This window comes from Lynx canadensis, chromosome A1, assembly GCF_007474595.2.
Source record: "Lynx canadensis isolate LIC74 chromosome A1, mLynCan4.pri.v2, whole genome shotgun sequence".
Taxonomy (NCBI): Eukaryota; Metazoa; Chordata; class Mammalia; order Carnivora; family Felidae; genus Lynx; species Lynx canadensis.
The window spans coordinates 205,465,408-205,492,350 of record NC_044303.2 but is presented as its reverse complement, the minus strand read 5'-3'; the positions used below and the strand labels follow the sequence as shown (position 1 = coordinate 205,492,350).

Sequence of the window (26,943 nt, the reverse complement as noted above, 5' to 3'; positions counted from 1 at the left end):
TCTCTCTCTCAAAATAAATAATAAACTTAAAACAAAATTTTTTTACGGGCACCTGAGTAGCTCAGTCAGTTGTGTCTGACTTCGGCTCAGGTCATGATCTCACAGTTTGTGAGTTCGAGGCCTGTGTCAGGCTCCCTGCTGACAGCTCAGAGCCTGGAGCATGCTTCAAATTCTGTGTCTCCCTCTCTCTCTGCCACTCCCCTGCTCACCCCCTGTCTCTCTCTCTCTCTCTCTCAAAAATAAACATTAAAACAATTAAAAGATTTTTTAAAAATTTTAATATAATCAGAGTTTAATATAATCAGGGTTATAAAGTGGGTGATACATTCCCATAGAGCTGTGGTTCTCACCAGAGGTGATTTTTGGCCCCCGAGGACATTTGGCAATGTCTCTCTAGACATTTTGTTAGTCATAACTGGGGGAGAGGGGAGTGATACTGGCATCTAGTGGGTTGAGGCTAGGAATGATGCTGAATATCCTATGCAGGATATTTAGTGCACAGGACAACCCCCTGCAAAAAAGAATTATCTGGTCCAGAATACAAGTAGTGTCGTTTTGAGAAATCATGCCATTGAACCTCGGGAGTCCCTTACTTCTGAGCTAAGTTTGTTTTACATTTAAGACCAAGTAGGTGCACCGATAAGAAGGTAGCTTCCATTTTCATGGATTATGAAGAGATTTGCCTAGTCTTAAATGACTTTCTAAGTGAACTATTCCAGTGCTTTGGATTCTCATTATGAGGTATACTTCTAGGCTAAGTCCTTGCAATGCATAATGACCTGATCTATTTCAAAAATATCAATAGACAGAGTCAGGATCCACAAGAAACGCTGAATTTGTTCTCTTAGTAATGGTGGTGGTTCTTTGTTGAAAACCAACCATATGACAGGTACTTTTGTAAATAATCTGATTTAATTTCATCAGCTGTGTAGATATTTTGCTCTCATTTTATACCTGAGGAAGCTGGGGCTTACAAAATTTATATAATATTTCTAGTAAGTCGCACATCTGGGATTCAAACCTAAATCCCGCTGGCCTCCAAGCCTGTGCTCTTTCTACTATTCCATATTAGCCCTACTTAGCAAGGATCTAAGATCAGAAATGGGGGCGGGTGTGTTTTAAAGAAAAAAAGGTAGGAAGGAAAATTAAAGAAGTTTTAGGGGCTCTGCTGAGGAGCCCTTGAACATCTATGAACTAGATGAAAACTCTGTCTCAGGAGAGTGGACCAGAGGAGATAGATGCTTTGAAGTGGGGGTTAGAGCTACACCATAATCTACAGTTTGCCAATTTAGCAACATTTAAAAGGTATTTCATGTTTAAGCCCGATGCGATATATTTTCTGAATTCTTCCTTTTTAATTAAATATGGTTTTCCTTTGAAAGCAGTTCTACATCTAAACCAAATATAATGGGAGCTACATATGCAATTTCAAATTTCCTAGTAGCCTCATTAAAAAAGTGAAACACAGCTAAAAGTAATTTCGATAATATATCTTAGTCCAATATACTCAAAGTATTATCATTCCAACATGTAATCAGTCTGATAAAAACATTATTAAGAATTTTTACATTATTTTAGCCCAATAATTCTTCATAATCCAGTGTGTTTTACAGCACATCTCAATTGGGACACTAAATTTTCAGTAAAGTGAAATGTAGTCCTACTGAAACAATGAAGTTATATTTAATACAAAAAAACACTCTGTACCATTTTCACTTTTCAATTTGAATATAAACTACTTAAAATTTAATAAAATTAAAAATCCAATTCCTTGGTCACAGTGGCCCCATCTCAAATGCTCAATAGCCACATGTGGCTAGAAGCTACCATATTGGACAGCACAGATCTAACTTCTTGCTCCTCAGAATGTGGTCACCAGAAGCAGCGTCGGCAGCATGTGAGAACTTAACAAAAGTTGCAAAATCTCAGTCCTCACTTAACTGAATTTTACTTACTGCATTTTAACGAAACCCCTAGGTGATGCCTTTACACACTAAAGTTTGAGAAGCATCTTTCTAAAAAACACAGATTTCTGCAACAAAGAACTCCAGAAAGAGCCAATGAATGAAGAACTATGAAGGCTTAGGAAATTTGTTGCAGTCGATTGATGCCAGGGATTGGCATAACGTGTTCTGTTGAGAAGTTACAAGTTTCCCACAAAGCCGACTATGGCTGTTCTCCTGTGTGGACTGACACGGGGCCATCTTGGAGCCTAGGGTTGGCTCTGCTCCCAGGATTATGGCAAAGAATCTAACACTAACTTCCATGACTCCCACAATTAAGGCAGCTGCACTCTCACTGCCATATATACTTGAAACTGCAACTTTAGAACCCTTGAAACACAGCTGTAAGCATATGTTTCTGCTCCACACAAGTGGAATTTAAGGCTGGACCTTACTGGGAGACCCCAGCAAGGTCACCCACAAGAGAGGCTCGTGTTCTTACCACACTGCCTTTCCCTCTGAGCCAACACAGACACACTCAACATCAGATCCTTATTGTATACAGGGGCTTGTCCAGTTCCCCCTGAGATTCAATGCATGCTGTTTCACCTTGCTAATTCTTGTTTGGTTTGTTCCACACAGGACTTGGTATTTGAGGGACCTTTTAATCTAACATAGAAGCTCATTGTTCTAATTCAGTGGTCCTCAACCTTGGTTGCACCTTAGAGTCACATGTCATGTGGGGCATTTAGAAAAAATACCAATGTCCAGGCATGACACCAATCTTTTTACTCAATATGATGAAATAGCGTTATTTTTTTAGATGTAATTGACATGTAATGTTGTATAAGGCATCATCCAATCTAATTAAATTAGATCTCTAGAAGGTATTTTGTTAGATATCCCCACGTCAGTCTAATGTGCAGCCAGAGTTGAGAACCACTGATCCAGTTAGAGCCCTTGGCTGGCAGTCAGTTGCCTTAAGTCAATGTTTCTTAGTCTTTACTGTACATACAGATGACATGGGATCTTGTGAGAATGCAGATTCTGACTCAGTACGTAGGAGGGTAAATAACACTAACTTTGTGTACAGATGTGTCCCTAGTGGCATTTGGTTGGTGATCACCCATCAGCACTTTTCCATGTTGGCAAACTGGGATGAGTTCATCACCCTCTCCTTGGTCCTCTTTGGAACCTTCCTCTGTCCCTCCACCCTCAGCTCTTATTATTCACTACTTTTTCTGGTTTCTTAAAGCAATTATTATCTTTAACTGCCTTTTATTGTTAGCTACTTCTCATATGTACATGTATTATTTCCTGTACTAGCTTATATAGCTCTTCAAAGGCAGAATCCATTTGTCATGTTCTTTTTAAAATTCCCATTGCACCTAGGGAGTGCCTTACACATGATAGATGGTGTATACGTGCTTCTTGAATAACTGAAATTTGGAATGTCTGTGTGGAAGTCTGTTTTAAAAATCCAAAGAAAACAAAATAAAATAAAACAGAATCTGAAGGACTTAAAAATGCAAGGTGTTTTTTCTTTGTTGAGCAGAAAAAGAGTTTAGAGAGGTAAAGGGGTAGAGGAGATTGGAGATGTAGATTTTTATGTTAGCTTTTTTCACTGTGAGTACATATGTGAATTTTGGAGAACTACTTTGTAAGTTAGTGGTTTTATTTGTTTGGAGCATGGCACTATTGGCATATTGGACCAGATAACTCTTTGTTGTAGGGACCGTCCTGTGCAGTAGAGAGTGTTTCACGGTACCCCTGGCCTCTCCCTACTAAATGCTGGTATCACTCCCTCCACCAGTCGTGACCATCAAAAATGTCTCAGACGCTGCCAAATGTCTCCTGGGAAGGAAGCTCGTCCCTGGTTGAGGACACTTGGTTTAGGAGAATGCAGTGTGACACAGCTGCCTTACTGTAGCAAGAAATACCTTAAAAATTAAAACATGCGCACAAAAGAATGACAAGCTGTGTTCCTGTGTAAGTATTTATAGCAAAAATGTTCTCTGCTTCTGCATTGTGGAGACCATGTCCACATCCACCATATTTATCCTTGTATTTATCATATTGGCCATTCTTTTGTGGAAATAGAAATATATACATGGAACAGGTTTTCTTTTTTTTTTTTTAATTTTTTTTTTCAACGTTTATTTATTTTTGGGACAGAGAGAGACAGAGCATGAACAGGGGAGGGGCAGAGAGAGAGGGAGACACAGAATCGGAAACAGGCTCTAGGCTCTGAGCCATCAGCCCAGAGCCTGACGCGGGGCTCGAACTCACGGACCGCGAGATCGTGACCTGGCTGAAGTCGGACGCTTAACCGACTGCGCCACCCAGGCGCCCCTGGAACAGGTTTTCAATCTGAATACAGACTTGGGAATTCAAAAGTGGTCATAGCAATTCCACCAAGCCAGAAAATGTACACAGAGCAAAAGTTAGGGAAGAATGACTGGGCTGATTCTCTTTCTCGGGGAATGGGGCCAGCCTGTTTAAATAAAATGGTCTGTCTTGTGTGCCATGATCCTTGGACCAAATACACTATTCCAGCAAGTGAACGTGTTAATCTGAAGCCTGATTTATAAGCAGGTGTTCATTGATTTGTTTGTTGAATAAATGAACGCATCAATAACTGAGTGGTGAATGTAGCGGTTAATCCTACAACCAAAAAACTTTGGTGTGCTCACTACAAAAGACCATGTTTGATTGCATTTGAAACTCCAAACTTTGGAAATGAAATTACGTGATAGAATATATCATTATCAGCGAGTATGAAGTGACCTCAGCAAAATTACAAGATGGGGAAAATAAAGTCTCATTTGTCAGTTGGTTTCTTCTGGCAGTAGAAGGCTTCCCTTAAACTTCGGGAGGTTCATATTTTTCAGTGACAGAGATTTGATGTTGGCAAAGCACTGCCATACTTTTAGGCTTGGATTAGAATGTCCCCACACTTACTTTTTCCTCCTGTTCCTGGCCAAGAACTTGCATATGAGAACCAGACAAGAGGCTCCAGCAGTGAAAAACAAGCACAGTGCCTTCTGGGCTCAAGGAAAAAGATGTAAGTCAGCAGTTCTTAAATTCGGCTACACTTTAAAATCACTAGGGAGCTTTTGGGACACCTAGGTGACTCAGTTGGTTAAGGGTCCAACTCTTGGTTTTGGCTCAGGTCATGATCTCACAGTTTCATGGGTTCAAGTCCCAAGTCAGGCTCTGTGCTGAGAGCACAGAGCCTGCTTGGGATTCTCTGTCTCTCTCTGTCTCTCTCTGTCTCTCTCTCTCTCTCTCTCCTCCTCCCCTGCTCATGCTGTCTCTGTCTCTCAAAATAAATAAATAAAATTTAAAAAATAATAGTAATAATAAATAATAAAATCACTGGGGAGCTTTTAAAGATCCAAAGACCAGATAATTAAATTGGTAATTCTATAAATTACCTTCCAGTTGAAGCCTGGAATTCAAGCATCGGCATTTTTTTAAACCCCAGGGGATTCCAGCATGTAACATGTTAACTCTGCCTATAGACTCTTCAGCTACTGTTTTTCAGGAATTGGAATAATCTCATTAAAAAGATGGGGTGCCTAGGTGGCTCAGTCAGGCCCTGACTCTTGATTTCAGCTCAGGTCATGATCTCATGGTTCATGGAATCAAGCCCTGCGTGGGGCTTTGCGCTGACAGCGCGGAGCCTACTTGGGATTCTCTCTCTCCCTCTCCGCCCCTCCCCCACTCACATGCATGGCATACGCCCTGTCTCTCTGAAAATAAATTAATAAACTTAAAAAAAAAAAAAAGAACCTGACAGTCCCATTCGCAATTACTTTAACTAAATTTCATGCAGGATATTTTCATAGGACCGAAGGATTCAGTGGTGTGTTCTGTTCAGTGATTTGGCAATCCCTCTTGTGTCACAGCAACATTAAAGTTAAAATTCATTAAAATTAATGAAAAGTGATTTTCAAATCGAAAAGGTAAGGCTTAGAAAACATAAAAATTAAATTATATGTAATAAATCTTAGAGTAAGTGTAACTTCTGGCTTTAAAAAGTTTAGATAGATTTTCTTATTGAGATAAAATTCACGTTAAGAAATTGCCATTTTGGGGCGCCTGGGTGGCGCAGTCAGTTAAGCCTCCGACTTCAGCCAGGTCACTATCTCGCGGTCCGTGAGTTCGAGCCCCGCGTCGGGCTCTGGGCTGATGGCTCAGAGCCTGGAGCCTGTTTCCGATTCTGTGTCTCCCTCTCTCTCTGCCCCTCCCCCGTTCATGCTCTGTCTCTCTCTGTCCCAAAAAATAAATAAATGTTGAAAAAAAATTAAAAAAAAAAAAGAAATTGCCATTTTAACCACTTCAAAGTAGGTTTTGGTGTATTCACAGTGTTGTGTAGCCATCACCACCATCAATTCAACTTTGGCGTGAAACCCTGTACCCATTAGTAGTCACTTCCGATTTCCCTTCCCCTCATTTCCTGGCAACTACTAATCTGCTCTCTGTCTCTGTGAATTTGCCTATTCTGGACATTTTCTATAAATGGAGTAATGTAATTAATATGTACTCTTTTGTGTCTGGCTTCATTCGTGTAACAAAACGTTTTCCAGCTGGATCCATGGCGTAGCACGTTATCAGTACTTTATGCCTTTTTATGGCTAAATGATATTCTATGATATGTTTATGCCATTTTGTTTGTCTGCTCATCAGCTGACAGACATTGGGTTGCTTCTACTTTTCATTATTAAGACTAATGCTACTATGAACATACTTGTGCAAGTTTTTCTGTGAACGTATGTTTTCATTTCTGTTGGGTATACATATATCTGGAAGTAGAATTGCTGGGTCATAAGGTAACTCTGTTTAACTTTTTGAAGAACTCCTAACTGTATTTCTGTGGTGGCCGTACTATTTTACATGCTGTCCAGAAGCTCCCAACTACTCCAGTTAGTTAATCCTCCTGCTTTATATTTTAATTATTTGATTATATTATCTTTAATATTTGATTATGTTGTGTCATATTTTTATAACATGTAATTTCTATTATAAATATAATGTATAATTTCTATTATAAATATATTTGTAATATATATAATCCAACATATTTGATTATATAATTATTTGATATTTATCTAGGATGTCCCTTACCTTAACCAAACAGAAAATAAATTTTATTAAATGTAGGGCTAATTGTTACTTGGACATCTCAAAACCATGCTATATGGAATCTTTTTTTTTTTTTTTTTTAAATAATGAAACCGTGGCAATTCTTTGTCCTAGGTCAGTTCTGCAGGGCAGTAAATGTGTATCTTTGAAGTGATGTTCCTGTTTCTGCCTTCCAGCAGCTACACTGTTGGAACTTGGGGCTGCTTATAGCTGCCTTGGCACGTCTCCCTCTCTAGCCAGAGGAAAAAACACCAAGGAAAATAGTGTCCCTGTCATTCCACCAAGAAGCCCTGTGAGTCTTAAGAGAATTGATGAAATCTAGGGAGAAGAGAGAAAATTTTTAATTAGCTAGAGAAGTATATGATCACTCTGTCCAGGACAATTAAATGAAATAATGTGAAAACACTAAGTAAGCTAAATGCACCAGCTACATGCTATTGACAAGAAAGGAAAGAGGAGAAAGGTGATTGATTAACCCCCCTGAGTGTTGAAAACCAGGATTAATCATGTTCAATCGTAAGTACCTAAGAAGGGAAGTAAATTCAGTACATGTTATAAAGTATTCCATGAAAACCAAATAAAGCAACAGAAAGTAAGTTTTGGTAAAAAGATAAATGCTTAAGTGCTGGTAGTAGTAGGTGGCACTCTGTTTTCTGACATTGCCATCCACATGAGCTGCCTGTAGACTCCGTTCAGGTCAATGTCCTGGAAGACGGCGTGTGCCAAAAACACTTCTCCAAGATACTAACGACTTGCCATTCAGTTCAGTTGACTTGACATTCATCCTAAAGTACCTGGTCATGATCACCAAGCCTTTATTTTAGTCAGCCCTACAATATTTTTAATGCACCAAGAATCCATTTAAAAGCGTACTAGAGTTTAATTTGAAATAGAAAGAAAAAGATGAACATTTCAGGAAAGAACTTGGGAACCCTTGTTCTCAACTCTGAAACAGTAAGTACCTAAGCAGAGGATTTTACAGCTGTGCTTTCCTCAGTGCCTCGGAGACCCATAAAGGAAAGCAACTATGAAGGTGAATTCCTTACATTCAGTATTGTCCAACATGAAATACTGTATTAAATTTTTTTGCCAATCTCTACCATTAATTCAAAGCCTTTTGTGCCAATAGCCTACGCAAACTCAGTGTTTGTGGTTTCATAACTACTTGGCAATGGCATAGGTTAAAAACAAAAGCCTACCAGTTTTCTTTAATGTGCTCTTTAACATTATGTTACCTATAAAGTAGTTCAGTGACTTTTGACAATAGTGATCAACCAGGAAGTTTACAGATTTCTTTTACCATATTTTGATCAGCATCTATCAAGGACGTGACCTTCAGTGAAAGGGAGTGTGTATAAGGAGGAATCACTGATTTCCTGAAGCTCTTCAGATAGAAGAGCACTTTGTAAATGACAGAAGTACTTTGGAGAAAGATATGTGGCCTCAAAGCAGAGCTTCAAAAGGGAGGACCCCCACAAGTGGGGCGGGGAGGCTTAGTCCTCTGAATCTGTTTACAAGTACTGTGTAAAACCCAGGACCCCTCAGTACAGAACCCCATCCCCAGGAAGCCCCAGCAAATACTTACAGGCTGGATTCCTCTACAAATAAATGAAATGGAAAACCTTAAAAATATGATTCAACCACCCAGCCCATTCCATTCAGGGTGGCTTTGGCTCAGAGAGTTGAAATAGTTGGAGGGACTCTTCATGACAGAACCAGAACTCTCCAAATTCCAATTCAGCCCTCTTCTGTTTTAATGGGCTTTTTCTGAAAAGATCATTGCCAAGAAGCTGATAACACTTGTGCCACGGGTACCCAGGTCACTAGAGAAAAGCATCACGTAGCATTCTCAGTGTTCCAGAGATCCTCTTGGGCCAGCCCCACAGTGCCTGCCTGAGGTGCCCCTAATTTTCCTTCCTGCTGCTTCTTCATAGACTTACAGCATTCTTTTTTAACTGCTTCTCAAGAAAACACAGAGAAAGGCTGTGCTTGGTTTTTTTTTATTTCAATACTAATATATAATAATATAGCAACATCTTCTAGTTATCTAGAACTCAGACTTCAGTAGTTGTGACTATCTAGAAGATAACCACAGAAAATCACCTCTAAACTGTGAGGGAAATAGCTGTCACGATATGACCACATACACTTCATGTGGGTTAACTAGCACTCGTGGACTTATAATTACATGTAAAATGCAGGATAAATTTCAGATCTAGCAGCGTGCTCAGCATTTGCTCTTCGTAGGTAGCAACAGTTAACAAACCATAAATTGGCAGTCCCAGCGGACTGCGAGGATGGAAATAATAACCACAGCAAACACTTACATGATGATTACTCGTAGCAGAGCTCAGATCTGCCAAAAAGGACCCAAAAGGCATCTGGTCCAATGTGTGTCGTGCTTCTCTCTCATTGTAATATTTCCTCTTTCATGATGTGGTCCAGTGGATGTTCCACATTTCGGGGCAGGTGACTGCTGAGTGCCTTCCAGTCCACAACCCAGAGCTCTCTGAAGAAGGTTGTCCTTTCCCGCCAACCTTCCCCTCCTCTTCTTCCCTTTCCCCTAACACCCAGCACCAAGCCGACTTTGGGAACTGGCGGGTGATTTCCTTTGTTTTTGTTTTTTCTTTGTCATGAGTAGAGGATAGAAAAGCATGTCTGGTGAGGGAGAGTAAGAACACAAGACTTCTTCAGTGTGTAACTGCTACTTGACATTCTCGCTCTGCATACTGTCAGGAAGATCATCTCCCCCCAAGGGGAGAGCCACTGGCCAGTGAAGAGGGGAGCCGACCTTGGCCACCCCAGCTGGTCTGACTGGCAGAATCAGCCGTGGTCACTGTCAACGGTGACGTGTTGCAACCAGAGGGACCTCCAGCCCCCTCTGACACCGTTCTTCTATCATTGCAGTTTGAACACATTGTCATTCGATCATCATTTAAAGACGTGAATTTGGTAAAACCCTCTTCAAGCTTTCTAAATGATAACTGCAGCAGGAATACCAGTTTAACTTCTTAATAATTTCCATTACCATTTTATAGTCCTATCAGAAGTTTAGGCAGGATTAGCATTGAGACATGTACCATTTGCGCACCTGTTTAAAATATCTCTTCGTTCTCCAGTGCTCGTCATGAAGCATTATTTTACTCTTTTGAGGTGAAAGTTAATATTCATATCTTTCCCACACCCTCCTGTATGAAGCTCATGGGAGTTTATACCAGGTGTCACTCTTTTTTTATTTTTAAGCTCTGCACCCAGTGTGGGGCTTGAACTCACGACCCCAAGATGAAGAGCTGCATGCTCTACCAACTGAACCAGCCAGGTGCTCAAACCAAGAGTTACTCTTGATACAAAGCTCTGCTAGAACTGATCAGAGAACCTAATAATGTATAAAGCCAACTTTTCAGTGCTTACTTATAACTTTATTTCTCTACATGGCTCTCAGCCTGTGCCATTGCAAACACATTGCAAACACATGGGGACCTTTTAAAAATTGTGATAACCCGGGGTGCCTGGGTAGCTCAGTCAGTTAAGCGTCTGACTTCAGCTCAGATCATGATCTCAGTGTTCGTGGGTTCAAGCCCTGTGTTGGGCTCTGTGCTGACAGCTCAGAACCTGGAGCCTGCTTCGGATTCTCTGTCTCCCTCCCTCTCTCTCTGTCTCTGTCTGTCTCTCAAAAATTAATAAACACTGAAAAAAAATTTTTAAATAGTGATAACCTGGCTGCACCCCAGACAAATTGACTCAAGTCTCTGGGAGTAGGCCAAGGCATCAGTATTTTTTAAAGCTCCCCTGTTGATTCCACTGTGCAATTACAATTAGGAAATGCTGCTCTTAGGGCTTGCCAGGTTACTGATTTCTGAGAATTGAATCAAGAGCACATCTGAGCTTGTCATTTTTCCCTTCTGGGAATTTTTTGAGAAGCCAGAGAAAATTGTCTAACAAAAAAGCTACTGTTTTTTTGCTAGTTCTGACTTTAGACCTAAAATCACACACCACCTGTATTTCAGTCTCACCTCTGCTTCCTACAGCAGTATAAACATGGGCAACTCACTTCTCTAAACTCCAGTTTTTCACCCATCTCTAGGTGGATATAATGCCCACCTTCTGTAATCATTGTTAGTATTAAAGGAGACAATATATGTAAAGTATTCAACATGATATAAGATGGAAGGTGATGTATGTAACATGGTAATTATAACTAAAATAAATATAGAGTTGCAAGTCAAAATCCACATTTTCAAAATAAAGGCTCCAAAGAGAAAATAAAAATAAATACCAAATCTGTTCTCAAGATTTTGAGTGCTGATCAGTGTTAATACTAACATTTCTTCAAAATGTGGGACCACTCGAGTTAGAATACTCAATTCTTCTAGTAAGGGCCGAAGATAGGCTCTCTTGTGAAGTGCAACATTCTTTACAGAGATACTATAAATGGATATTGAGCTACATTGTCTCTAGATTTAGGCTAAAAAAAAAAAAAAAAACATGAAAGAGCAGGAATTATACTAGTTCAAAATTATTGTTTGTGGCTCATCAGAGAGGACCTGAGAATGTATAATAGCCATTTGTTGTCTTTATAATGAAATGTAAAACAAGCTTCTGTGGGCCTGGGTGGCTCAGTCAGTTGCATCCGATTCTTGATTTCCGCTCGGGTCATGATCTCACTGTTCATGAGTTTGAGACTCACTCCAGCTCCATGCTGACAGTGCAGAGCCTGTTTGGGATTCTCTCTCTCTCCCTCTCTCTCTCTCTGCCCCTGCCCTGCATGCATGCATGTGCACTTTCTTGCTCTCTCTCTCTCTCTCTCTCTTGCTCTCTGTCTCAATATAAATAAATAAACTTAAAAAAAAAAAAAAAGCAAGCTTCTACTAGGATTTTCAGAGATAATCAGAGAGGTGCTCATTTTAAGTTTAGGCCAGTACCTCTTAGACTTGGAAAAACCTCAGCATGACACTAAGGAGCTGAATATTAGAAATGCCAGCTATCTTCAGCCACAGTAGTAACAGCTGAAGCAGGAAGCAACAGAGAAGGAGCTAAGCAGCCAGCTACACTACAGTTCTTCTTGCCTCCAACAGAGAAGTTACATACTTCCCCACACGCACCGTGAGGCATTCCATTTGCTAAGAAAAGTGGCTTATGCCATTGTTGAACACCACTTTCAAGTTCTAATATATTGGATTCATTTATTCAGTATAAATAGAATTCAGCTAATATTATTCCCTACCCTTCCTCCAAATTAACCCATCAGTTGGGACTTCTGCTACTCAGACTCTCAGAAGGCTGCAAAGTGCCAGCTGGGGCTTGGTCTCATCTGAGGCCAGACTGGGGAAGGATCAGCTTCCATCCTTGCTTGTGTGGTTGCTGGCAGGATTCAGTTCTTCAAGGGTTGTTAGACTAAGGGCCTCATTTTCTTGCTAGTTATTGGCCAAAGGCCACTCTCAGTCCCTTTTCATGTGGTTCTCACCAACACAGCAGCTTTCTTCATCAAAACCAAGAAGAATGAAAGTCTGCTGAGGTGGAAGCCACAGTTTTCATAGTCTAATCACAGATACGACATCCCCTCGATGCTGCCACATTCTGTAGATTAGATTAGCAAGTTATTCAAGGAGATTAAATACATAAGCTTATAAATGATAGGAAGCAGGGATCATTGGGGCCATTGAGAATTAGTCCTGTCTACAGCACTTAGCAGGACATACCCATGTGGAAGGAAGGAAGGAAGGAAGGAAGGAAGGAAGGAAGGAAGGAAGGAAGAGAGAGAAAGAAAGAAAGAAAGAAAGAAAGAAAGAAAGAGGAAAAGAAAGGAGGAAGGTAGGAAAAGGAGGGTGGACCGTGAAAATACACACCAAAAAAAGACAAGTTAAAAATAGCTTTGCTGCACTAGGTCTGTATCTGAATGCCTGTGTAGGCACACACTTCATCACATTAGCACCACAACCAGAAATCTCCTATTTCTTATGTATAATGAGAAGATAATACAGGGCTTTCTATACATCTGGAGTTAAAAGGAAACAGAATAAACAAGAGTACTATGTTTAAGTAAGAAAAATGTGTTTTAAATTAAATTTTTTAAGTTTTTTTCTCCCCAGCTAACAGAGTTTTGGTTTTTTTTTCCTTTCTGTTTCAAGTTTTTGAGTTGGGTTTACTATTTTTGCCATGATGTGGCAGGCTTGTGGCACAGAGAATAGAAGAAACTGAGTAGTGTTTCCTTTTGGTGCTCTCTGGTTGTTTCAAATGCCAAAATTACGTTTTGGTTGTGTACGTTGTTATTAGTGGTGGTATATGTCATTTCATTGTAAAAATGAAGTTGTAAAGTACCTTGGATCTCATCTCTTCCAGCCTCTCTATTGAGGAGCCTGAGGCCCAAACAGCTTGGGAAGAACAGGGCTAAATAGTATCAGAGCCAGGACTAGAACACAGATCTCTCACTTTGCAACCCGGCACATTTCCTCTTCTTGCCTTGTATGCAGAGGAGTAGTCACAATATGCAAGACTCTCCTCACACCTGCAGGAATTAAAAGTAGTGGTGGCTTAAATATGTTTTATTAATTACTTATTTTCTGGAAGGATCTGAAAATACCCTTTTCAGTGCTTCAGCTGATAGAAAAAGGAACTCTTCCAGATACTCTACCGTATAATAGGTGCTTACCTAACAAAACACACACCCTGTTCACTATATTCACTTGTAGCAGCTCACACAGACTCCTACACTTCAGTGCTCTCAGGGGGTTCTTAAATGCTGACCACCTAGAGAGGGCTGACCATCTGCCCTTGGTACCGAGCAGATCCTATCCATTCCCCAAAACTCTGTGAATCCCTTAGCTAATACAGGAAAAGGAATATTTCTTCCAACAATATGACCATGGAATTTTATTAATAAAGACATTCTGCCACCCGTATCTGCAGATAGGTTGCAGGACCTATCTGCAACTCAGGATTTCCTGAAGATTCATTTTCTTGTGGCCAGACTATTTGGGGCAGCAGGTGTTCAGAAACAAGGACACATTTCCCCAGCCTGAGCTTCTTTGCTTCATTAATATGGGTGTTATTGGAAGGAGGATGGGGCCTCTATTTCCCAGCCCATCATGTCCTTACCCTGCTCATTTTTCTACATGGGACTCCCCCTCCCCCAGCCCCCACCAGAAGGGAAATTCCATAAGGACCAGAATGTTAGCAGTTTTGTTTCCTGCTCTACTCTTGGAAGAGAACCTGGCACTAAGTAGATGTTTAGTAAGTGTTTGTCGAGCGGATGGTTGAATGATGGATTTATTGAGAAGGTTTATAACATCCCATTCATTACGAGGTTGACAAAGGAAAAAAAGGAGGCATGTTTTGGTTCAGAACGCCAGATGTGAACCTGGAACTTGGAATCAGGAATTTTTATGTGTTTGGTTGCATGCTATTTATTTTTAAAGTATGTTTTAAAGTATTTACAAAGGTACTTTAAAATTGAGAGTCTCCCTGTTGCTCAGGGATGAGAGCTTTAGATCAGAGAACAAATGTATTAAGTTTACAGTATAATTGAAGTAGAATCAGATAAGGAGAGGAAAAAAAGAAAAAAGAAACTTGGCTATCTCCAAAAAAGGCCATGGAAGTCAGAGAACAATGAGAATTGATATACAAAAATCGGTTTTGCCTCAGACTTGTCTGCTGCAGATTTCATAGATGCAGAGGAGTTTGGGCTAATATCCTAACACTTAGGGGAAGTCATCACTTCCCAAACTAGAGTTGACACATACGTATGCATGAATTTTTTAGTCATCATCTATTTAATGCATGTAATGGCTGAATCTTTTAAAAGAATGCAAACCTAAGTGGCTTTTTATCAAACAATCCATAAAGGGAGGAAGGGCCCTATAGTGGAAGCTGTGATCCCACGCCACATCCTTTGTCCCACCTGATGTCAGTGCATGCATCTGTGGTGGACAGTCGCCATCATGAACCTTGCCGGGACATTTCAGGTGCCTGCCCAGGCCTCTCCCAAGTCAGGCAGGACCTTCAGCCCATGTGCAGGTGCATGAACACCCCCAGGGTAGCCTTCAAGCAATGGGTGATGGGAGTTGGTGGATAAACAGCCCAACCTCCCATCCTTCTCTAGGACACACTCTATAGCTTTTCAGAGGGTCCGCTGTGGAGTTGGGCCCTAGCTGGCCACTACGGTAACTCTCCCCTTCCCACTCCTCCTTGCCCTTACTTCCTGTCCCTGGGGTCACCTTCCAAATAAACCTTCTCTCTAGCTCTGGCTTCTTAAATAGGCCCTAAAAAATAATGTTTGCAATGAAGACAAAACAGTTTGCTCCTGGAATCAAGAGCTGACAGAGAAATAACTGGCAGGCAACAAGCTCTGAAACTGTGACCCAGGAAAAGACTGTGTCTAGAAAAAGTGGTTCTTCTTTACCACTTTAAATAGGTGTTTTATTAGGACCAGACATTACCCTCCTGATTTCATGCTTTGCCTTTTCTGCTTACTCTGCAGATTCTTCTGGGAAGCCTAAGTTCACCAAGTGCCGTTCACCTGAACTAGAGACTTTTTCGTGCCACTGGACAGATGGGGTTCGTCGTGGCTTCAAGAGCCCAGGATCCACACAGCTGTTCTATATTAGAAGGTGCAGCCTTCGTGCCTTTCTGACTTTTTCCTCCATGGATTTTCTGATGAAAGTATACTGAACTGCATGCAGTGGTGGAGATGGAAATAATTTATTTTGATGACTTAAATGTATTCATTTAGTCAAAAATTATTAATTAAGCCCTTTCTACGTGTTTAGTATAGTACTATTTAGGCACTGGAGATATGGCATTGATTACAAAAAAAGGTAAAGGCCCTAGACTCATGGGCTTCGTTTCCAATTGGGGAAGACAGACAATAAAAAATTTAAAAATAAATGTCAGCTGGTAATATGGGTTATTAAGAAAAGTAAAAGCCAGAAAGAGGATAAAAAGTGTCCACACTGTATGTGAGTACATGCATGTGCATGAGAGTGTCTGAGGGCGAGTGTGTGAAAGTGAGTGAGCATATGTGTGAGTGCATGAAAGTGTAGGTGCAAGTGTGAATATGCATGAGTGTGTGTGGAGTGTGTACAAGTGTGTGTGCAAGAGGGTGAATAGTATGTGCATGTGAGAATGTGTGAAAGTGGGTATGTGGATGTGCAAAAATGTGTGAATGTGTAAACGTATGTGAGATAGTATGTGGAAGTGTGGATAAGTGTGAGTGTATGTGTGTGTATGTGTGTGTGTGTGTGTGTGTGTGTAGGGAGCTTGGTGATACTTTAGATGAGGAGGTCACAGTGGGCCTTGCTGGCGTGTTGTATTATAGCAGAGACATAAGTGAAGTGAGAGAGGCCACATGAATATCTGCAGGGGCGGGGGGAGGAACTGTTCAGGCAGAGGATATTGCAAGTGCAAAGCTCCTGAGGCTGAGCTGCTGGAGGAAAGCAGGAGGCCAGCAAGAATGGCACAAGCCTAGACGTAGGGATGCGATGTTTGAAGACGTCAGAAGGTTAGCCAGAGCCAGACTGTGCCAAGCCTTGCTGGTCACGGCTGGGCTTTGAATCTGACTTTATCTGTGGTGGGCTTTTAGAAGAGATGTATGTTTTGAAAGACTCAGCTTGGTTTCTATGTAAAAAATGGACAATGCTCCTGTTAAATTAGTTATACTCAGTAAGGAACTGTAATACTTTTCAGTTCCATTTTGACTGGTTGTCTTGCAAAACGACAGAGGAAGAGTGAAACAGAGTCTCTCGGTATCATCACCACCCAAGTAGTTTATTTCTGACTTCTCCCCTAGAATTATTTCCCTTTCTGTTCACTCTTATGTTGTCCCTTTTTGCTTTTTTAAAATTTTTAGGTTCAAACACTTTATCATTTCCCCTTTTCCACCCAACTCCCAGGGAAGGCCTAAGCCGAGAGGTAAGGTTAGCCAGGACCCTTTACCCCAGGGTGGGGATGTTTATCAGTCCAAGGAGGATGCCATCTACCCCCACTGAGGAGTGGGGAAAGGGAGTGAAGACGCGGTGAGCAGTTCAGGACATGGGCTCAGGGCCAACAAAGCCACATCTCAGCCTGGCTGGCACTCACTGCATACACCAGGCAAAGTAGTTTGTTCACAACTCAGTCACCTCATTTGCAAAACGGAGATCATAGGCCTGGTCTCATGACGTCTTGTGAGGATGTTTTAGATAATACATGAAACACGCTTACCACAGTGCTTGGCACATTGTACGTACTCAGCAAGTGGTAGCTGCTATTATTGTTTATAATATAGTAATCCTTTAAAATAATAATGATACAGAAATCCAATGCCTGAGCTTACCAAATTGACTTTTGATTCTTTACTATTAGTGATTATTGGTGTGCTCTAAGACCATTTTTAGTGCAAAACTGGGTATTCAATTTACAAATAAATAGTTTGAGTTAGCAACCCCTACTGGCCTTCCCCACTTACCGGGTGTGAGAGCAGTCTCCTGGATGTACCCACGGAGGTGACAAGGTTGGGCACCAAATGCACTTTTTCTCTGTTATGGCTGACCCTACAGAGAGGTAGGGGCCAAGAGGCTAAGCTGGATTGTGTGAATACAGTCAGACAGGAAGCGTATATGTTTGGTAACTCTCTTGAATGCCTGTTGAATTGACTGTTGAGTGAAGAGAGATTTTGGAGGTACAGTTCTTCTGTTTTTGCCTCAGCAACAGAGAGCCAACTCAGCGGAAACAAAACAAGTTATTTGTGCAGGTACAATGAGCTAAACGGGATAAAGAAATAGCAGAGTCGGGCCCATTTTGTGAAAACGGGTTATTACCACCCCAATAGTCTCCAAATCTGAACGTGAGCAAAAAGATAACCCGAAAGGTAGAAAGCCCTCACAAATATGTATCTGTTCCTTACCCTCTTCTGTCAGGGTCGCAGACCTTTGCCTCCAGGCCTCCTCTGCCCACCCTCGGCCTCTCAGCACCCCGGTTCCAAACCCTGGCTCTGTGCTAACAGAGATGCCACGGAAAGTGTGACCTGGTGGCAGGGAAACCAGAACATATTCGGAAGGATGTCGTTAACTGTTGCCCCAATGGAGTTTGGGATCCCAGGGGAAAAAAATTGTCACATCTTCAACCTCGTGATCAGAGCCAACCCAAACTTGCAAAACCAGTATTTTCTGTTTTCTCTACAAAATTGTAATTATTTTGAAGATTTAGCCAAAATAGCATAAGCCCCCACCCGGTTTATCTAGGAAGGGCAGAATCAAAGGGCCTGGAGTGTCAGGCCCAGACCACAGCATCTAGTACACAAATGTGTTACACTTCCCATTGGCCCCCTTGCACAGAGAGGACTCTACAAATGCACTTTCTGACCCTTGTCGTTGTTTCTTAGAATTCAGTTCCCAGGCAACTTCTGGAAGTATAGAACCATGACCCCTCTTCCCTGACATACAACACTGTGACAGGATGTCATCCAGAACTGAAGCAGAGGGGACAGGGAGGGGCACAGAAGGGGCCCGGGCCACTGGGCTTTCCGCTTACCAGCCTGGCCTTGGTAACTAAAGCACAGAGGAGCCTAAACATGTCAGGCCGTCGACAGGATGGGCCCAGAGGCAGCCACACGCTTGGCTGGCCCTGCTCCCAGCCAGGTGAGCTGGAGGAAGGGGCAGCTGATGCGGAGTGGTCTCTGCCCCCCTGGGATGGAGGTGGTGCCAGGTCTCATCTCCGAGCTGGGAGAGGACCCCACCTGAATGCAAACCACAGGCACCCCAACAGGAGGCTCCAGGGAGACCTGTCAGAGTTGCTGTGCTCTCAGCTCCTTGCCTGCAGACGCCTTAGTTTTGAAGAAAGTGGGCGGATGTGGGAAGGCTCAGTCCCTGAGGCTGCATCCCACGCCTCTGCCCTCCCCCGTGCTCACTCCCCTCAACCAATTATCCTAGCCTTTTTTTTTTTTTTTTTCAGTTTTTATCAGTAAGTTTCATTTAGAAATTTGGGACATTTTTTTTTTAATTTTTTTTTTAACGTTTATTTATTTTTGAGACAGAGAGACAGAGCATGAACGGTGGAGGGTCAGAGAGAGAGGGAGACACAGAATCTGAAACAGGCTCCAGGCTCTGAGCTGTGAGCACAGAGCCTGACGCGGGGCTCGAACTCACAGACCACGAGATCATGGCTTGAGCGGAAGTCGGACGCTCAACCGACTGAGCCACCCAGGCGCCCCATGGGACATTTTCAATACAAATGTTTACAATATATATATATATCCTAGCCTTTTAAAGGGAAGTTGATCTTCCATGCAAGGTTGTAGGGGAGATTAGAAGGGAGAAAGGGCACTATTACTTTTTTTTTTTCCCAATGAAAAGGTTGAATTTTAAGCCTGAAACACATGATCTGTATGTAATGAAAATAGTCGTCCTTGGAACATAAGTGATGTTTTACTTTTAGGATTTTTCTTCCAGTTGCTAGATGGAACAGCATTTGGATAGAAAGCATTTCTTCTGCTCTTTATTCTGATTTTTACTGATGGTCTGTCTCATTGTACAGCTTTCCTTCTATTTCACAAGATAGACTAGGAACAAACGTAGTGCACTTAACTCTTAGCGGCATGACAAAGGGAGAGTAGTTTCCATATGGCTTTGCTTGCCTGCATACAAATTCAACCGGGGAAAGCAGGCAACAGTCTCTGTTTTGTGAGTCCATTTGTTTCTTGGGGGTTTTTTCTGTCTAAATTTAAGAGTTTAAAAAGAAGTTTTAAATATTTATTTAAAATAAAGTTCAACTTTGGTTAAAGATGGGGAGGGCATTGGGAGTCATGTTTTGAACTAACTGTTCTCAACCCGTCGTGCTTAAGATAAGTGCTTAAGTTGTTTGCTCTGTGGAACTCATGGATTTGGAATAATCTAAACAAGATTTTTCATACAGTCCCCATCCCCATGGGGATGTCACAAGTTGAGAAACCGTAAAACACACAGAGCTAAACTCCCTATTACAGTCCAGACCTGCCAGGCACTGTTCTACATCTTTACATTTTAATGCTAACTTTTATACTATCAACTATGCTAAATACATTTTGTATCTATGCTATTAAATAAGAGGCTCATTTCTCTGGACAATCTTGCTAAACCATTCTCCCGAATACACTTTTATTTAGCTTGACAGTCAAGATAAAATAAACCATACTATATGTCAATGACCCACCTAGCCCTAACGTTTTAAATCCTTTTCCTATTATTCTTAACATACACACACGCACACACACATGTCCACATATACACACAAATGTATACATGCACATACATACACATATACACACGTACACACACATACACATACACACACGTACATGCATGTATACACACACCACTCACACTTCCCATCAGGGATGGATCTCCCTCTCATCCAAGGGTATGCAACTTTTGAGAATCTCAACCAGAGTTTAAGAAACAATTCACTGGCCATGTTAATCCCAAGTTCTTTCCAACAGCTGATGAGCACCTGTCTCAAGGACCCCCTCATACTGCACAAGTTTCCCCCTAGTGCCAATAGACCAGCCTGAGAAACAGCTGTAAAGAAGGAAGTGTGTGTTATCTCCCTCGTCCCTTCCTTCCAGTCCCTGCCTTCCCCACAGCCTTGTCGCTCGCTGCTACCCAGCACCCCTCCCTGGGAAGGAATCTCACAGACCCCCCACTGTCTGGCCTACCAGCCCCAAGCACCTCAGCCTACACAAGGTCATTCCCACCTTCTTCTCATTCAATCACAGACTCCCTGGCTTTATGTCTCCTTGACTTACAAGCCTTTTTCTCAGCTGATACCTCATGAATAATAAGCAAATAATGAATTACTCCACCCAAGTAGCAATTCTAATTTAAGAAAAGTTGTCCCGTTTATTCCATTGTCTCCTATTTCCCTCACCACACTCGTGCCCATACTTGCATACCTCAATGCCTTTGTCTACTCTGTTCCCTCCTTCCTTTCCCTGTTGCCATGTATTTGCTGGAAACACCACCTCCACCTTGAAGCCTTCCATGAACAGAGCAATCATTCCTTCTTCTGAACTTTTAGCACTATTTGTGAGCCCAAACTCATGATGCTTTGTAATACAGCTTTTTAGTCATCCCTCTGAGGCAGGAGTCATTCCTTAGACACACGTGCATCCCCTTAATGTCCAGCACAGTATTTGATATATAATCAGTGCTTATTAAATATGAATGCAATGAATACAGGAGACAGAAAAAAATAAAAAGTACTCAGGTGTAATTTCTGCGTCTTCTTCTAGCCTGAAGGTAGGAATGAAATCTTATTCACCATTGTATCCACACAGTGCTAGTGCCAGATGTAATGCTTCTGTAGTACTTGTATAGTAGGCCCCCCAAAGATGGCTTGCTGAACTCATTCAGTCAGTCAGCCAGAGGGATGGGACTCTGGAGAGCTGTGTCACATCCTAGCACGTGTTTGCTCTGTTCTTGCCGTGGTGGACTTGAGTCTGGGCAATCCTTGGTTGCTCTGCATTTTTGTTCAGGTCCCCATGGCAGCTGACCAGGGAATTTCCTTTCCCAAACCTCTGCTTCCTTCCACAGTGAACTTCCCAGCATCTCTTTTCCATCCAGCTCACACACCCTGCCAGTGTTTTAGGTCATCTGGGTAAATGATGCTTTCTGTAGAGTAGGACAGAAGTGAATAAATGTATGGCAGAGTGTAATTACAGAGATGTGGCTTCTCTGATTCCTTCGGTATCCTCCATGTGGCCATCTTTCCTCCATGATTTGTTGTGTTTGTGTGTTTTTATCAGATCCAAGATATAGGAAAATATGAATTTGTTTTCTTAGAGAAAGTACAAAAAGGAACAGATAGGCAAACACATGGATTCAGTGGAGCCTATTTTGTTTCCATTTTTTATATTATAAGTAAACATCCACTCTAATTACAAAATAGAAAAAAAATTGCTTTCTAGGCTTGGAAAATTTTTTTTAACTTCTGGGTTCATGGCCTTTTGTCTCGTTTACAGGTGGGGAGAAAAAGGCTGGGATTCCCATGCTTCATAAATGTCACCTGGATGTCTAGCATGTTTACAGTGTTCCCAAGGCTCTTCATACACTTAAGGAAAAAACCAGGAGTATGGGAAGGAGTTCAAGACATCAGGATAACTCGCCCAAGCATAAGACAGCCTTGGGAAGATGATAGTGATTCCGAGTAGTGTGGTAATTTTCCACCTCAAAGCAACCCAATTCTCAGTGTCCCTCCTCCTGGAGAACATGCCTCCCTAGTATGTTCCACCGTGAGCTGAGGAAACACCCAGTCCAAAGAGCCATTGTATTTTGGGAATCTTTACAGTTTGGGAGATGACCCTCTGGAGTGTTTTAATAAAGGAACATTTTAGACCTCCTTAAGCCTCAGAACCCTCATCTGTAAAATGTGGACAATAAAGTACCTAACCACAAATGACTTAATCTAGGAGCTGGCACTTCGTATGCAGTTAATGAACAGATGCTTTTGCTATAGTCCATGTCCCAAATGGCCTCCTCTCGGTCTGCAGACACTATGGATGATGTCCACAGATGGGGTACTTCTTGGAAATGGTGCTGCTAAAATACTTGCTTGTAAAATATTTGTGTTCCAGTTTATTGAATCTGACTGTCAGGCTCTTCGCTTTGACTTAAACTATGGCATGATGCTTGGAACAATTCATGCTCTTTTACCCTCCATTTCAGGAGCACTCAAGAGTGGACTCAAGAATGGAAAGAATGCCCCGATTATGTCTCTGCTGGAGAAAACAGCTGTTACTTTAATTCATCTTATACCTCCATTTGGATACCCTACTGTATCAAGCTAACCAGCAATGGTGGTACAGTGGATCAAAAGTGTTTCTCTGTTGAGGAAATAGGTAAATCACAGGTTTGTGTTTTATTTGACATGGCTTTAGATTAAGTAAGCAGGGAAGCCTCAATGTCCAAGTGTGTTCAAGTAGGAAGCCTTGGTCATTGTAATCTAGGTGAATGGAAGTCTGCTCTATAGGGCATGAGATCAGCCAGCGAACAAGAGAGAGAAGGCACGGGGGACTTAAGTCGGCTCTAACATAAATGGCAGTAAATGTTGTCGAGAAAAGAATGGGAGCCTTCCAGAGTCTTTTCCTTGAGGAGATCTTGAAAGCTGAATTGTGTTCTTGGGTGCCACCACAAGAGACAAACTCAGCATACTCCCACGATTCCTTCATTCCTAATTATTCAATATGATTATTATATTCAGATCTGACATATGTTGACCTTTGATCCCTATCATTGCTATAACCAAAGCCTAGATTTTCTTTATCACAAGGCATAATAATTCTGGAACTTTATAGTTACAAAATAACCCCAAATCGGTTTAGAAACATGTTTATAAGACCTCAAGACAAACATTGGAGATAATCAGCTCAGTGAACTAAATGAAAGATCTAGACAGATTATCCCTTGCCCATCATGCGGACACAAGGGGAAATGAAACAAAACAAAACAAACAACTGTAATTGGAATTTTTATGTTTATACTAAAATAGTGTAAACAGCAAAATATAGAGAACCAAAGAAGGACTTTGAGTAGATGACATTGGTGCCTCAGACTCTATCCACAAAGGCTCATTTGTTATAGATAGAAGTTCCTTGAAGTTCCTCTGAGACGTGCTGTTCTTACAAGCTTGTGTGTGGTTTCCCAGGCATCAGCAGACTAGAAGAGGCTGAGCGAATGTGGCTAGAAGCTGCAGGCAGAAACAAGTAAATCTGATAGCCTGTCAGGGAGAAGAACAAGCAGAAAAGAGAACCCGACTGCTTAACTTGGAGAGACTATTCAGTGTATGCCCCAATATCAATAGATGTAGCTTTTGAATGGCTGAATAGGTAGTAGTAAGAATATCGGGTCAAGACCCATGTTCTAATCCTGACCCTGCCAATAGCTAGCCCCACTCATTTCTGTGACTGGCCTTCACTGAGGGCCTGCCATGCCCTGAACACTGTGCTGGGTATGGTGGCTACAGAATGAGTAAGATATGGTCAAGTAGGGGAGTCCAATGTGTTAAATAACCGCAGTACCGTGTCTTAGGTGCTGGACTCAAGGTGTGTGTAATACGTAGTAAGCTGAGGTAGTGGCCAAAGATACAGATGATTGACTGGGCCTGGGGGATGAGAAAGGGGTGCCCAGAAATTGTGGCAGTTCACTTCCTTCTGAAAGCATCAGTGGGAGCTGCCAAGTATACAGGCTGGCCTGTGTCTTCCAACAACTACTAAGTTCCGGAAGTGACAAACAGCACAGAATGTTGAAGGACTCAGGAGACCTAACTGCCTCGGTTAGGCAGGCCTGACTGATCAGCCAAGAGAAATCGTAAGTGTTCCTATGTGAAATCATAAGTGTATTCAGTAAGATAAGACTATATCTTACTGCCAAGAGGTGCATTTAAAGATATTTAAGAAGGAAAATGACGTGGGGATAGTAATAGCTAACTAACACTTACAAAGCCCTTACCTATGGGTCGGGTATAATAACCATGTGAGATAGATTCTATTATAATCCCCATTTTACAGATGATGAAACCGAGGCTCGGAGCATTTAAAGGCTAACTCAAGGTCAAACAGCTAGTAGGCAGAGCTGAGATTTGAACCTATGCAGCGTAACTCCAGAGTCCATGTTCCTAATCTCAAAGTTGTACGGTCGCATTACTAATGTCTCAGGAAAATCCGTCCTGCAGTGGAGAGAGTAGATTGGAGTAGCACGGAGCAAAGATAGAGGTTAGAAGGCTTTGTGATAACCAAGACAAAAGATGATGACAGATGTTACAACCATAGCAGGGAGGGAGGGAGCTGAGAGGGGGAGACAGCAAAGAACAAGGTAAGCCTGATAGATCTGAAGATGACAACCATGGGCCTCAGCGTCCTCATGTATTACGAGAGTATCCTACTACCTTACAGGGCTTGTCTTTGGATTTAAAGCACTGTATTATTAGACATTTGTTATTCATTCATTCAGCAAATTTCGATTGAGTCTTTTCCTCGGGCCAAGTACATCTCTAGGTGCCAGGAGAAGAAAACGTCTGCCCTCATGGGATCTTATCCCAATAGGGTGGAGAGAGACAAGGCTATGAAGAAAACTAACATAGGGAAGGAGAAGAGGCATGCAGGAGAGGTTGCAATTTTAATAGAGTTATCAGAGCTGGCTTTGCTGGGAGAGAAAAAAAATGAGAGAACATTGTATCCATCTGAGGTAAAGATCACGTCAACAAGAGGGCACAGCTAGGGTAAAGCTCCTGTGGTGGGAGCTTGCCTTTGCTCACTTGAGGAACAGCGTGGTTGGGGAGCACCTGCCGCAGGGTGAGCCAGGAGGGGCCTGGAACAGGCCACATCTGAGAGAGCTGAGAGGCAAAGCTCCAGTACACCTGAAGCCATCGAATGACTTTGGCTTCCACTTGGAGTGGGATAGGAAGGCTGTGGAGGGTTTTATACGAGTGATATGCTCTAAATCAAGTGTGAAAGTAACCACTGTGACAAGTGTATTGAGGACTGTGTTGAGAATAGCCTGAAGGAGGATCAAGACCAGGGTGCCTTGGTGGCTTAGTCAGTTAAGCGTCTGACTCCTGATTTCAGCTCAGGTAATGAGCGAAAAGTTTGTGAGATGGAGCCCCATGTCAGGCTCTGTGCTGACTGCATGGAACCTGGTTGGGATTCTCTCTCTCTCCCTCTCTCTCTCTGCTCTCCTGCTCGCTCTCTCTCTCTCTCTCAAAAATAAGTAAATTAAAAAAATGAGGACAATAACAACAGGAGGAGACCATTTAGGAGGCTAATGCAGCAACATGGGTTAAAAAAAAACCCTAACAGCAGGCCTGGGTTGAGAGGTGCAGCAGTGGGCAGTGGCTGGGCTCGGAGACTGTCTTGTCAGTACAAGTGACAACTGACAAAGTACAACTGACAGACTGTGGGGGTGGTAAGAGAGGGATGAGTCCCAGAAGACCTCACTAACTTCACCCTGAACGACTGGAGGAATGGAGGCACCAGCAACAGAGAGAGGGAAAGTGACAGGGGAGGGAGCATATTCTGGGGAGAGGACCAGGGCTGCCTGGGGATGTATTCAGTCTCAGGTGCTTTTCCAACATCTTGGAGGACCTGTCAAGTACAGCATGTGGCAGTATGTACGGAGGAAAGGGAGAGGTTATTATTATGCTTGTAACGGTGATATGAGTCCACTCAAAAAACACCATGTTCAGGGCGCCTGGGTGGCTCGGTAGGTTAAGCCTCTGACTTTGGCTCAGGTCATGATCTCACAGTTACTGAGTTCGATCTCGATGTTGGGCTCTGTGCTGACGGCTCAGAGCCTAGAGCCTGCTTCAGAGTCTGTCTGTCTGTCTGTCTGTCTCTCTCTCTCTCTCTCTGCCCCTCCCCCACTCATTCTCTCTCTCTCTCTCTCTCTCTCTCTCTCAAAAAAAATAAATAAACATTTAAAAAGTGAAAAGAAAAAGACCATGTTCCATATCTTCTATTTAAAGCAGAAAGGGGAGTTTTTAAGATGAAACATGAGTAATAAGTTGAAATTTTTCCATAAAAAAACATTTGGTCTCTTAAAGTGTTAAGTTTCGGCTCTCAGAATTGCTCAGTCCCCAACAAATTCAGAAGAGTGAAGCATTACTGTCATTATTGTAGCCATACTGTGGCTCAGCTGTGTTGCAAATCCCTCCAATTTAACTTCTGAAATGTGTTCATTATTAAATTTGGATTTCCTAATTTTTTAAGTTGTGTCCACTCTACGGGGTGGGGGTGGTGGGGAAAGGGGGGGCACTATCATGCTCCTTCACAGTGAAGTCTGTTTTAACTCTGGTTAAATGCAAGAGCTTCCCCTTTTGACCACCAGATTTTAATAGCCAATTATGTCTCCTC

General features: G+C 42.1%; 1 protein-coding gene across 5 annotated transcripts in view; it reads left to right on the top strand.

The window, feature by feature from the left end:
• The window catches only part of GHR (growth hormone receptor), a 274,390-nt gene that overhangs the window by 226,566 nt on the left and 20,881 nt on the right, over nt 1-26,943 (top strand). For all 5 annotated transcript variants that reach the window (XM_030330534.1, XM_030330518.1, XM_030330540.2 and 2 more), the window contains 2 exons: nt 15,568-15,697; nt 22,763-22,935. In XM_030330534.1, the coding sequence (XP_030186394.1) occupies nt 15,568-15,697; nt 22,763-22,935 (303 nt within the window). The remainder of the gene's footprint in view (nt 1-15,567; nt 15,698-22,762; nt 22,936-26,943) is intronic.